This window comes from Typopeltis vanoorti, chromosome 10 (genome assembly GCF_054136105.1).
Source record: "Typopeltis vanoorti isolate ZY-2024b chromosome 10, IOZ_Tvanoo_1.0, whole genome shotgun sequence".
NCBI classification, from domain to species: Eukaryota; Metazoa; Arthropoda; class Arachnida; order Uropygi; family Thelyphonidae; genus Typopeltis; species Typopeltis vanoorti.
The window spans coordinates 41,808,181-41,823,233 of NC_143558.1; the positions used below are offsets into that span (position 1 = coordinate 41,808,181).

Sequence of the window (15,053 nt, forward strand, 5' to 3'; positions counted from 1 at the left end):
CTGGAATATTGCAAAAAAGTGGATGACTTCCAATTTTTGATATATCAAACTGCTCTTGCATGGAGGCTACAGAACATCAATGGTCATCTGAGATTTCTAAATGTAATATGTTTTTCTCTTGTTATTGTTGTTTAGCTACAAATGTTTTCCTTTTACGAATGAAAAAAAACCAAGACTGGATATATAACTGCCTCCATGCATTGGGATTGTAGACATGATACAGAACACAACTGAAGAGAAGACATAAGGATCAAAAGACTTTTTGGTGTTCAAGTTGTTTAATATTTTTCAGTTGTCTTTTTGCTAATAAACCACACAAGACTTGTAGTGCTTGGATTCCAGTATGGTATGAGGTGATTTGTCTTAGTTATTATGCAAGAGTTGGAGGAAAAGAGTGATGCCAAGAGATCAGCTGTATCTGGTGGCATCTAGAGGAGAGAGAGGCAAAAGTACAGGTGAACAGAAACTGCATCCAATAGCCTTTGCAAAGGACAGGAGATGAGTTTACTGCTGGCCTTTATGAAATCAGATACAGCTAAATCTGATTTACTAATGGCAAAATAGCCATTAGTAAATCAGATTTACTAATGGCTATTTTGCATTTATTGCATGCTTCAGTATAGGCTGAGTATGAAGACTGAGGTTCCTGATACAAATGTTTGTGTTTTTTTTAGCTGCTTTGGTACACTTTCTGTTGAACCAGGGTTTGAAAAGTGGACAAGAATTTTGGGTAGAATGATGATGGACCATGTTCGTGAGGATAATTTCTGTGATTCACTCGGAGTATGTATTTGGATCAGAACATCAGGAGTAATAGTCACACCAGGAAAGGTAGAGTGAAAGTTCAGGAGGCCATTCCATTTGGTGCCTTTATAGTGCCAAAGGATACGAGGCTGGGAGTGGTTGGAAGAAGAGAAATTGAGGAAGAGGGAACTTGCACAAGATTATGATCTGAAGATTTGGTTTATTTAGATTTATGGCCAAAGCAACTCAAGGGCTATGAGGCCAATGATCTGAAGAGAAGTGACCTCTACAGTGTATCTAGAAGAGTGAAAAAAGTTATCAAGAATATATGATTTACATTAGGTCATTGCTTATAGCACAAATTTCTGTATCTCAGCAGTGATGAAAAAGGGGAGCCAGCTGGAATGTGGACAAGGTCACTTAGGAAGATGACTTCACTATTTGAATGGCTGGATTGCAGATGGTCAAGCTTCAAGGAGAAGGTGAAGAGGTCAGAGCTATTTTTAGAGTTTGGAGAACAGTAAATGCAGCATATGAATGTTATTAAGTGTGACAAGGAAACCTCAAACAGAGGAGGTCAAAAGCAAGGGATTCTAGATTAGCTATTCTCTATGTTAGATCTCACAAAGGGCATGTGCCACCCTTGTGGCAAAATGAATCATGAAATGTGTAATTTGAACATCAATGTGGACAATAGTTGATATAGCTGCAATTTGAGTTTCTGGCAAAAGCAGGAAATCCAGTTTAGATGACTATTAAGTGATGATGAATGTCATTTATGTTACTGTTTATGCTATGGATATTGGTTAAGTAGATAGGAAAGTAATTTATTTATTTATTATTATTATTATTTTATTTATTTATTTTTATTTTTTTGTGAAGATTGTGATTGTTCTGTATGTTGTGTTTGGTCTGTCTTTTTTGCAGGGATTTTTTTAAATTTATTTATTTTTATTTTTTAGAGAGAGATTTGTTTTACTAGCAGTGTCACAGTATCAGGTGCTGGCTATAACAGTTTACCTTGGGACCATGTAATAATACAGCTTATTAATTAGTATGTAATATCACACTAAAGCAAGGAATATATCAGATACTAATAAAATAAATGCATTGCTTAAACGGCAAATGATTAGAAATATTATGAAGTATTTTAGTAACAGCATCCAAAGGCTGTTCTCATATGGAAGGATATTGTCACCACTATATTGGAACTGTGTGATAAATAGAGTGACAGGTATCTTATTGAAACTATTAGGAATATCCTGATGATACAGCTATCCCTTTTAGTAGGATAGTTTCTGGATATATTTTTATGTGCTAATACTAACATTTGGTGAAGTCACTTTAAACAGTGTGCAAAGAATGGATCATTAGTAAATCCTAAAAGGTTAATTCTCTTTACTACGAGAGAGAGAGATTTGTCAAGGCATCAAAAGGGCAATTCACACTGCACTAATACCAGCCTTAAAGGCTGCAATTTAGGGTACTGTAGGAGATGTGCAGCCAATATGTGCTGTTGCCCACAATGCAAGAAGCGAAAAGATAAACTGAGTGCACAATTGGCTATAAGTAGCCTGAGAATAAGATTCTAATAAAGATTCTTCTCTTCTAATGGCAAGCATTGTAACATTTTTATACCATAATCTATAATTGAACTGTAATTTCAATATTGCTGTAAATGAATTTAATCAAACTCCATTTCCGAAGCAAACTGAACATTCTGTGTAAAAAAGAATATCATGTGTGAAAAGTGGGGGGGGGGGGCTTATTACTTGTCTGTGATAAAGTGGTAAAGTTAACAAGATGAATCCTTAAATTTTGGACATTAAATTAACCATAGAATGAATCTCCAAGCTAACTAGTTATTTATTTTTGGTTTGGTTAGTACATTTGATTTATTTATTTATTTAGAATTTCTTGGGTTGCTTGTTTACAGAACTAACCTTTCTTATTTTGCCAATTAAAATCTTCCCTGTTCTGAGACTCAAATTATATAGCCTGGTCAAAGGAATAGTCACTTCAGCAGAACACTCTTTTACCACCCTTGCTGATATTCTATCAGTTCCTAGCACTGAATTCTTATTCAGTTTGTGCAACAGCTCTAATACCTCTTCTTCATACACCTGAGTTTCTTCATTCAGTGAATAGGCAGTAGTGAACTCAATATTGCATACACGAGGTTGATGGCTTTTAACAAAATGGACACTCATTAATTGAACAATCTCTTCTGCATCTGTAACCTTCACGTCATCTGCACTTAGAAGAGAGATTCTTTCATATTCATTCTTTCTTTTACTTATCGATAGAATTCTTGTGGGTTGTCTTTAGCTTGTAGAGCTAGTTTCTTTTCATATTCCAACTTAGCTTTCCATACAACAGTTGTGACTATTCTAACTTGTTGCTTATAATCTTCATAACGGACATTTATGCACATGGTATTTCATCCACATCATACAGATCTCTTGCTTAATAAGATTACACATCCATTTCACTCCTACCATATTTATTCTTCTAACTCTCAGGACACATCTGATATTGCATCTTTTAAATTTTTTTTTTTAAAATTCTTCCCATGCACTGTCGATATTCTTTGCATCTAGCAACCGATAACACTCTGCTGAACTCAGTATACTCCTCAGTTGGTCATACTTTCCTGCTCTGTAGTTCAGCATGTAACCATTTCTGAATAGAACATTCATAAACTTAGCCACTTCCCAAGTGAGTACTGCACAATCACTGTCACCAACCAGAGGAAGGATAGTTACATCTTTGACTGAAACACCCTCTGCCACTATAATAATATCTAACACTCTTCGACCTCGGGTTCCTTCTGTCACATGTTGCTTGAGAAAGTTGTCTTGCAACAGCTCAATAAATTCAATTTCATTCTTCTCATGCGATTACAGCTACCCAATCAATGTTCAGATAATTAAAATCCCCCAATTATGACTATTCTTTTCACACCCATTGTCTTTATTTGGCGATGCATTTCTTGATCACTAGCAATCCATCCACCAGGTCTGTAACAACACCCCACTATGTATTTGATCTTGTTATACACCTCACACCAGACTGCTTCAAACTCACTGCTACATGAAAAACTGTTATTAGTATTACAGTGATAGGTCTCAATTCTAACTGGATTCAAGTCATCTGATATCATTAGCAGCACACTCCCTCCTCTCCTTTCTAAAAATACTATACCCTTTGCACTCATTACCAGTTATTATGTCTGGGATACTAATGCCTCAGATTGTAGGCATTAGTGCCCACTAATCCTACAATCTGAGGTCCCAACATATTGACCAGCTACTTCTCCTCTTCCTGATTCCTAGTACATGAGTAAATCGTCTCATACATACTGTGCTTATGAAGGTCATTATGACTAATGTTTCAAAAAAATAAAATGATAAAGCGTTGTCACTGAAACTGAAAACAATAAGTGAATAGTTATATTTAAAAATAAATTTAAGAGTGTTATTGGTTTTTTTTAGCAATACTCCTCACAAAATTGGTAAAACTTATGGGAAGTCATTTCCATTTAAATTTGGTCTGCAGAGTAGACCATAGCAAAAGCTAGAAATAGCTTTTGCAGTGTCTGTAAAAGATTACATGAGATTACTGTTTGTCTAAGTATGACAAGATCTAGAAAGGGAAAGCAGTTATTACATTTAATTTCCTAACTAAACTTGATCTTATGGTGCACACTTTTTTTTTTTTTGACTTCCACCCACAGTTATAAACCTATAACACATAAGTACAATAGATTGGCTAGGAATTTTTTCTATTTCTATTAATTTTATTTTTGTATTTTTTTTATTTAATTAAATTATACTTGACAAATTACATTTGTTTTTATCCTTTATCAGAAAAGGGCAGTCGGGTTGATTAACGACACTTCTCTTCAGATATTCTTCAACCACCTTTCCATAGAAGATTTCTGCATGTATCTCTTCTACGGATACTTCCATGATCATTATTCAGCAGAACTTGCATCCATTATGCCATCCATTTCCACCAGATGTACAGGAACATGAGCAACAGCTGCTCAACATCCTTTTACAGTTGAACTGCATACTGGAACTGCATACTGCATACCCAGACCGGTTTCGACCTTTATTGAGGTCTCATCAGTGGGAGGCAGACCAAAACATGGAGATACTAAGGCAGAAGCATTAGGAGAGGTCATATTTACCTATACAAGTTGCCAACATGTGTACCACCTTATTCTGCATTAGTATCCCCATGTTTGGGTCTGCCTCCCACCGATGAGACCTCAATAAAGGTCGAAACCGGTCTGGGTAGTGGCCCTTCCCTTAATGCATAGCAGTATACATGTCCGCAAGGAGATGTGCTTTGCATTATGGGAGATACTGAGACAAGGAGTGATGAGAGCTTGGTCCACCTTTGCTCAGAGTTGCACCACCTTACCTCGGCCCTGAAGATATTTTCAGGCGCAAACTGTTTTTGCTTACACTTGGATAAAGGATTAAACTAAATTTATTATAGTCTAACCAAGTGCAAAATAAACTTCCAACATCTACTCCTGACTCTATCCACTCAAGGCACTTGATTGCTATAGGCTCTTTTGCCTTTTGTATGTGGGAGAAATATACCTATATATAAAAGTATTCTCAGGACCATAGAAAGAATTTCAGATAGAAAATACTGACAGTGTAATACAACTATAACAAAATCAGGGAAATGGAATTAAGAATGTATTAACAAATCTTAAGAGTTCATACTGATGCCACCTCATACTGAGGCTAATGTCTCCTGAGTGAAATAGTCTATGATATACAATTTTCTAGTTCTGATCACTTTAGGTACTTAAAGTGAGCATGCCATCAAATTCTACCAAAAATTAATACAGTCACTGTGGCCACATAAATGTGATCTCTGTTAAAATAGGAAAATGCATGGGCATAATACTTTTAGGTTATTCTGGACCGTTGCATAACTATGAAAGATCACTGGAAGTGTTCATTTATTTATTTATTTATTTGTAAAATTCGTTTATCTACCACAAGTAGAATAATAAAACAGAAATAAACTAAACATATAAATTTTTTTAAATATGCAATATACACAAAAGGAAAATAACAAAATATTTTAGCAGGTTCAAATATTAATCAGAACACTGATTTTACTAATTTTTTTCATAGGGGAATGAAAAATTTTTTCCCTTATGAAAAAATTTACTAAATATTTTCACAAGGGAAAAAAATTATATAAAAAGATTTCAGAAGAGCACATTGTTTAAATTATACACTAAAAAAAGGTTACTTATTTCTAAAACATGTAATAAATGAATGCATATGTATCTTCATATATTAGCAAAAATTAAGAGAATGCCTTAATGATTAATATGTAAAACACACGCACACACATGCAGTTACATGCTATACATATTCAACTACAAGCATAAGTTCAGTGCAACAGATTCTCCAGCCAGCAATGGTGAAAGCAGACATCCATAACCTTGACTGTGGTATGCCAAGAGAGCTTTTGGATATACTGTAACAAAAGGAAAACATTACAAAAACACAAGCAGTTTCAAAAGTAAAAATTGCATACATCATGATATAAAAACATATCATATGTACACAGACACACAAAAACTTTCTTCTCGATAAACTGCAGACATTTGTATGTATACTTTATAGTTATATTAATTAGTAACCATCAGCATTCTGCTTTTTCTAACACGTAGAATTATTAAACTAAGGCCGATTCAAAAGAATAATAATTATTATAAATATAATTCTTTTAAAAATTTTTAATGATCATTACTGATATATGTTTTCTACTGATCTTTTGTGTAAAAAGTGAAAATGAGGTTGTAAAGAAAAGATCTCAAATTACTATTTTCTTCATGCTATTAATAAGAACTCATGCTGTGCACATACTGTTTTTTAAAAATAAAAAATAAAAAAAAAGATAATCAGTTAGTTGACAAAATTATTTTGATAATTTTAAGCAACTGACTTAAGGACATATGGATTTCATTCATGCTAAGATAGAGCCTGACATTTTTATGAAAGATTGGGGGGGGCGGGGGAAATAAGCATGCGGAATGTGAATGCTAATTGCAAAAACAGACTTAATTTTGAAACAGTCATGCAAAACTTCACAGTTAACATTTGTGAGATTGTTATGTTAATATGAAGTATTTCTCAGTGGCAAATGAAAATCATTTAACAACATAAGACTTATAAACTATAAGCAATAAATACAGTTTATGAAATCCCAATTTAGCAATCACACACGGATGATATTTGCACATTCAGAATTATTTATTAGTGTGTATTAAAAATCATGGGCCAAAAATATTTAAAAAAACCTCCAAGCAGAATTTTTTTATATTTATAAATCAAACTGTTGACCTTGCAGCCATTAGTATATGTACGAAATTCATAAAAATTTAAGAAATTAATTTAAAATGTTTTTTTATTTAGGAATTTTTAAAGAAATGTGCTTGGAAAAAAATTTGTTATCCAGTTTCCTGTGGATATTGAAGTTAAGGTAACAGTTACTATCTTAACACTGGTTGCACTTTTTCTTATTCTTTTCTTCCTTCAAAAGCAAATGTATACTGTGCAGATGGTCAATAAAGTAAATGATCAACCCAGTCAACTTGAATATAATTCATTAACCTTGCATGCGCTGTTTTATAATAAAAAAATAGTAATAATTAACTAGTATTCATTTCATAATTAATAAAAAAGAAATTTAATTTAACATTTTTTGATCCATTAAATTCAAATAGATTCTATCTGAAACATGTTAAACAGAGGTTTCACTGTATATCTAATTTGCCTGCAACAAAATAACTATAATTATTTAAAATTCTGGTTGCAACTGGCTGAAATCTATATATAAAATGCTTTTATTATAAACAATATTTTTAAATATCATAGCATGTGCAAGAAATCACGCAGCCACTTAAATGCATGTAATTTTTCCAGTTATATGCAGAAATGCAAATCATATTTATTATGTTGATTGACTCTACAGATGAGGCTAAATTTCAAAACCAAGCGCCAACTTTTCTTCTTAACAAAACTCAGAATGATTTTAGAAGAGATAGACATGACCTATACTTGAAAAAACTGATAACATGTAATGTTTTTTTTTTTTTTAATTTACTACTTGTGAAAAGCTCATAACGTGTGTGTGTGTGTGTGTGTGTGTGTGTGTAACGTGTTAAAAGCTCGTGTGTGTAACACACATGCACACCCACATGTACATGGAGGGAACAATCAGATTCATTTGGGGTGGTAATCCAACCACAACAGGAATACATTTAACAAAGGCAAAGCATCAAACAGTCATTCAAATAATCATACAATTTTGACTTCTTAACATAAAATTTCCATGAGTTAGTTTGTATTATCTTTCAACATTTTATGTATGTTAAAATATGAATATTTTATCTGCAATTACAATATACTTTCAAGAAGTTATAGCACAGAAAGTCAATATCAAAGTACATACACCAGAAAAATTGTGAGACTAAGCTAAAATGTATTCAATTAGATAAAACATTTTCAAACTGTATCCAAGCAAAAGTTTCTGAATAGTATATGAAGATGATTAAACTGAGAAATTAACAGCAACATTGAAGTTTCCTTTTAAAGTTCTCTTTCAGCTATATAAACAGAATAGCTAGAAATTATGACTGGTAGTATGGAGTTTATTTTATTTTGGTAGTAATAGTAGGATGAAAATTGGTAGTATGGAAAATTCTGCATGCAGCAAGTGATTATTCAAAGCCACTCAGTTAAAAACATTAATCCAATATCTTCCATTAAAAAAAAAAAATTGACTAGTGATAAATACTTCATCTGCATCTGTCAAAATATTTGCTACTTGATAATGCATTAGCTAGATGGTTTGTTGAATTTCTTACACATGCTAAAAATGCTAACAGAGGTTCAAAAATACAGCTAAAATCTACTAGCCACCAAGCAAATCCCACCATTTATAAATCTAGCAATGTGCAGTCAATCACCAGAATCTGCCTATTAACAAATTATGTAACTGACACAAACAATTTGAAGGGTAAATGTTGTAGTTCATAATCTAAAATTATTTGTTCATATATTAATTTTCAGGTTCATGTTTGGTGAAGGTAAAAACCTTCACCAATGCTTTAAATGTTATTACTAACCCACTACAAGCAAATGAGCATATTTCTGAGCTCTGAAATTTTGAAACAAACAAAAATCTATGCATATTCCATTCATGTTTCTAGTTAGAACTATACATAAATAATTTTCTACTCCTGTTAATACTGTTTTACCATTTGGTATAAGTTTTAAAAATATATCTAATAGCTTACTAAACTATACACAATGATTAATATATCTTCTTTAATAATTGTACCTTTCAAATCACAATATGAATTTGCCATTAAGAATAAATGAAATATACTTAACTATATTAAAGACTGCACAAAGAGGGGGGGGGGAGAAGAAAAATTAATAGCAAATTCAAATTATGAATTTGTTATTAGTAGGACAAATACCTGAAATGCAAGAAATAACGACACACACACACACACATATTCAATACTAAAGTAATCATTTGCCTTTTCCTAACAAATTTTGCACATGAGAATGCTGATAAGTTTTTTTTTTTTTTTTTTTTTTTTTTTAATGTTATAAGCTGTTTGGGACTTTTTATTTATTTTAATTTTTTGCACAAGCGCATTTAATTTTCTTGATTTCAGTAGTTGTGGAACCATTAGAATTCCATACTGAAAGAAAAAAAACAAGAAAATGCAACTAACAAATTAATATATTATTAAAAGAAGTTAGCATAATATCAACCGCTACGGCATAAAAATCTTTTTTTTTTAATATTTTCATCATGAGAATGTTTTACTCTATTACATATAATGAAGTGATGAATGATGTGCATGCAAGGATATGCCAGATAGGATAAAACATGCAATGATAAAAATTATGCATTTCATGAATGATAAAAAAAAAAGATAAATAAATAAAAAATAAGCAAGCTAGAGCATACAAGAGACAGAAATACAGACCCAAAAAGGATCGCCTTCACTGTACAGCAAGTTAACAGGTTTGATATAAATTTCAGGCTGCTTGTGTTGCAAAAGAAGAGAATAACATGTAAGGAAATGCATGTATTGCAATGATATGTTAGTGCCATTTCCACATGTAAATGTGATGCTGTTATCTAAAACTAATTATTTACTTTCTACATAACAACCTATATTAACTTATTAAATTTAATCATTATTGAATATGAATTTAAAGGCAACAAGTTTGTTCTGTTCAGGGAAGAAATTAAGCCATCTTCCCCTCCTTTTTACACAGGAAATCCCACTATCCATACTACACACTCTTTTTTTTTTTACCATGCCAAGAAATATACATATGAAAGTAAAGACAATCTAAGCCATTAAACATTCCTTAATATAACATGCAGGAAGGGAACTCCTGCAAGGTGGGGAAGATGTCTCTTGAGTCAGGCTATGAATGCCTGCCGTACCATTGCCTGGAGCCTTTAGGAAAGTCAAGAAGCTGTCCTGAAATTTCCTCAAACCTGCCAGCGGGTCATCAGAGGTGGTCCCTCCTGAAGAGGAGGGGGCTGATCCCCCTGCTTGAGAAGAGGGTTTCGGAGGGGGAAAGCTTGTCTCCTCCTCAGTATTATCTGTCGACCCATTGTTGTTGTTGTGACTATGTGTGTAGTGGTAAGATAAGCCAGGACGAGTCTTGTAACGGGCACCACAGACTGCAGAAAAGACAGAAGGATGCATTTATCTTACTAAATATGCAGTCATAACAAGAAATGGATGCAATAAAAAAAGTTAATAGCAACAACTAAAATAAATCTGAAAAAATAAATAAAAATGCAACTAAAGATCATTTTGCCTAATATTTTCACATTTGCAATAAACTTTATGAAACATATCTTTACAAAAATATATATATACACACATAATCAATATAGCTATTTGCACTTATAACTATGTAAAATGTGATTCTATATAAATAAGAAAGCAGTAATATATATATAAGCAATGAAGATTTCATTTGATATTATAACTTTAAAACCTTTTTGAAAAAATACATACAATGCAAATGATACTTTGTGTAAATTAATGTGAACGTACTATTAATAACTCAAAAAAACTTTGAGTGTGCATTTGAAACAGCTTTTCAGATTTTTTTTTTTTTAATATAACCTGATAAAAGTTACTTATGATTAATTTTGCAATAGACATTCAGTAATATTTTCAAATTGCCGCAGTCAAGTATATTTTTATATTTTCTGCTTTTGGTTGTGGAATATAAAAACTTTGGGTGTTTAAACTTCTGAGTGGATAATTGATCCTTTTTTTGTTTCTTCTGAGAGAATATAATTATATTTTAGTATAGACAAAAGGCAGAAAATAAGTGCAAAAAAACACCACTACTTTGCATGAACTTTTCTCTCTCTCAAAGAGAAACAGGAAAAGATGTGTAGTGAGTTTTGGAGGTGTAAATAAATCATAAAGTAATGTGTGTATAGGTTCAATTACAACAATGAGGAAGAGTTACAGCTGCAAGGAGGATGCATATTTAATAAGACAAAACAAACTTGATTGCTGGATTAAAAGATCCTAATACAACAAAATTTCTTTGAACTATCTCAAGTCAGAAGAATGGATTACACAACCAATGAAAAACTGATCTGTGTAGTACCACTAATAATTCCATGAAGAAAAAAAAAATGACAACCTTTGCAAAAATCTTGTAGAGATCAATGCTGCAACATACTACAATAACTATTCAGGTCATTGTAGATATTTATCAGGTCAAAGATACATTTAAACATGAAATTTAATAGCGTATGTATATTTCTGAAAATTATTATTATTATTATTATTTTTTTAAATATGTACATGCTCACATTAATTTGCACAAAGATGTATTCAGTACAAATGAAAATAATGACTTTACCAAAATTTGTAATTAATATACTGTAAAGTTTTCACAACACTTCAGAACCTAAAAAGATGAATTCTAATTAATGTTTTCATAAGTTTAAGCAGACAGTGGCAATGATGCACTGGCTGTTGCTCAAAACAAACACAGCATCCCTTCTTGCTATTTAATCCTCAATGAGGTATTTCAGTACCACTGTGCTATCATATTCTTGTAAAGCTGATACTCACGGATGATACTGGAAAATGGTTCTATGTAAAGTGGAAATGTCCACGATTTTTACATGGCTGTGGCTTTGAATGTCAGTCTTTATGGCAGCAGCTTGAGATTTCTCTAGATCTAAATACAACAAAATTTCTCTGAACTATCACAACTTGAAAGAATAGATTTACACAACCAAAGAAAAGCTGACTGCAGAATCACTAATTCCATGATGAAAGTACGATAGCTGTTATAAAATTATTGCAAAGGTTGTTATATTATTGTCTAGTGTATTTTAAGTTTTTGGCCAATCACACCTTTCTATATTGTTGATCTCTGGCTATCTACATTTTAATGCTTACACCAGCAAATTATTGCTGATTGTGAAAAACATATCTTTTGATAAACACAACTATCCGCAATAAATGCTAGATAGTGTGAAATAAGATATAATATAATACCATAATTTTTGCAAACACTCCAGAAGACCTTAACATAATGATAGAAGACCTATATCATGAAAGCAGAAAAGTCGATCTAAAAATAAACGGAAAAAAAAACTAAAATCATGTTTAATCATTTTGTAATACTAAAAAACATATTAATAGAAAACAATTTCTTGGAAAGAGACTCTCTAGCTCATCTCATTGATCTAAACTGTGGACTCCAAAAGGAAATAAATAGGAGAGTTCAACTTGCCTGGGGCATTCAGAAAATTGAAAAGCATTTTTCAAAAACATCGATGTGCCACTCTGTTTAAAAAGGAAGACATTTAACCAGTGTATACTTCCAGTCATCACATATGGTTGTGAAACCTGGTCGCTAACAAAAGCACTGGCAAATAAACAAACAACTCAAAGAAAAATGGAGAGGTTGATGCTAGGCATCACATTAAAAGATAAGAAGCCAGACTCACATCATTCTTCACCATAAGTTACTAAAATGGAAATGGACTGGACATCTATCTCCAGAAGAGAAGATGAGCAATGGACCACCATACTAATGAACTGGATTCCAAAAGAAGGGAAATGAGGCCGAGGACGTCCTAAAAGAAGGTGGAGTGATGAACTGTCAAATTTTGTTGGGGAAAATTGGTCAACCATTGCCAAGAACAGAGAAAGGTGGAAAGAACTGGAGGAGGCCTGTGTCCAGCAGTGGGCAGAAAATGGCTGAAGAGAAGAAGAAGTTTTTTTTTTTTTTTTTTTTTTTTAATGGCATGGGAAGATGAGAGTACTAAGAATGTTGTCCTCTCCTGCTCGTTCATCCCAATCATCTCTCTTATTTGAACAGCCTTTTCATGTGTCTTCTTAAAAGAATAGTACAACCTCTGACTATACAAGAGATTCTGAATTTCTTCTTAACCTTTTGCTCACACATTGCATGCTGATATGCTAAAGGTTGTGGAATATAAAAACTTTGGATGTTTAAACTTTTGCAACCTTTCATGAACGGAACTGATGGATGTGTATACACATATACAGCAGATTCCAGTTAACTGGTCCAACAGTTAATTGGTTCAGCCATTTTATTGGGACAAGTCTGGCAGTACAAAACAAAATGAGAACATAACAAGAATTTCCTTCTTTTATTTGGGACACAATACCATTTAATTGGGCCATCCAATAACCTTGACCAGAAGGAGTATTAGCAAAAATTATGTAAACTTGATTCAAAAATGTAGTGCAAACGACACCTGCAATACTCACAAAACAGTGGTATTTTATCATTCAAATATGTTAGGAACTATTATTAAATCACTTAAGGAATTGAACAACGTAGATACGAATATAAATTAAAATACACTTAAATGAATATTTCCGATATTTCGGCAACATCACATTGCCATCTTCAGAACGAACTTACAAAAAAAGGCATGTACACATAGGCACTACAACACAGTAACTGAGAATGAAGAGATAAAGCTACTGTTCTCCTAAAAGTCCTGATGGTGCCCTCTAGTGGGCTAAGTAGGTGTTCTTGGCCGTTGGGGGCTGAAGGTCTGCTGATGTAAGCCTCCTAAATTTGGGGCAGTCGCATACAACCAAATTTGTTGAGGTTTGGAGAGTTTCTTATGGCTGAGGCTGATTCCATAAATAGTCTTTCAAATTTGTATTTGCTACGGTGTATTACTGTAGCTTTCTTCCACCGTATTCTGTGGCGTGTATCCAGAGCATGATCTGCAAGACCAGAATCGCTGTACTTGTGAAAACGGATGTAGTCCTTGTGTTCAGAAATTCTGATATTCGCTGTCCTGCCTGTTTGGCCAAAGTAAGATAGTTTACAGATAAGTCTAGGGGAAGTGGTTGGTCTTTAGTGGAGCAGATAAGGGATGCCAATTTTCTGTAAGGCCTGTAACAGGAGGTCAGGTCATGTTTTTTTAATATTTTGGTAATTTTTTCCAAGGTGCCTCGGATGTTGGGAATGGTGATGGATTTAGAATAATCCTTGTTGTGGAGAGAGGGAGGGAGGGGGGGCTGTGGTTTGTAGGTTTTAATATTTTTTGGATTTTTTTGGGGGGGGGGGGGGGTAGCCATTGGCTGAGAAAGTGTTGAGGATGTGATTTAGTTCAGTGTTTAGGGCCATGTCATTAGAACAGATTAGTTTAGCCCTGTTGTATAGTGTTCTCACCACTCCATATTGTTGTGAGGGGGGGGAGGAATTGTTGGTGAATGTATCTGCCTGTATGGGTGGGTTTTCTATAAACTGAGAAAACCAAGGGGTTCCATCAGGCTGGCGGGTGACTAGTGTGTCTAGGAAAGGGAGGCTGTTGTTTTCCTCTTTTTCCAGTGTGAACTTGATTCTGAGGTGTTGGTTGTTTAAGTGTGTTAAGAAGGAGAGGAGTGTTTGCTAAATAGCAAACACATCATCATAGCGAAGCCATATGGTTAGTTTTTGTGGGGCAGAGGCTAAGGCTTTTTCTTCAAAGGTCTCCATAAAGAAATTGGCCAAGGGTGGGAAGAGTGGTGAACCCATGGCTGTTCCCTTTATTTGTTTGTAGAATTTTCCCTGCCAAACGAAATAGCCTGAGTTCATTGTGAACTGAAATAGGGCTGAGATATCGGGAGAAAATTTAGCTTGGATTAGCTCTAAAGTTTCTTTGAGCGGGACATTTGTAAATAATGAGGACACATCAAAGCTGACCATTAT

General features: G+C 33.4%; 1 protein-coding gene across 3 annotated transcripts in view; it reads right to left on the minus strand.

The window, feature by feature from the left end:
* d4 (double PHD fingers d4) overlaps positions 1-15,053 on the minus strand; it is a 339,869-nt gene that overhangs the window by 153,534 nt on the left and 171,282 nt on the right. For 2 of the 3 annotated variants that reach the window (XM_090398855.1, XM_090398856.1), the window contains exon 5: positions 10,267-10,509. In XM_090398855.1, coding sequence (XP_090254981.1) covers positions 10,267-10,509 — 243 coding nt within the window. The remainder of the gene's footprint in view (positions 1-10,266; positions 10,510-15,053) is intronic. The other variant, XM_090398857.1, reaches the window with a different exon arrangement.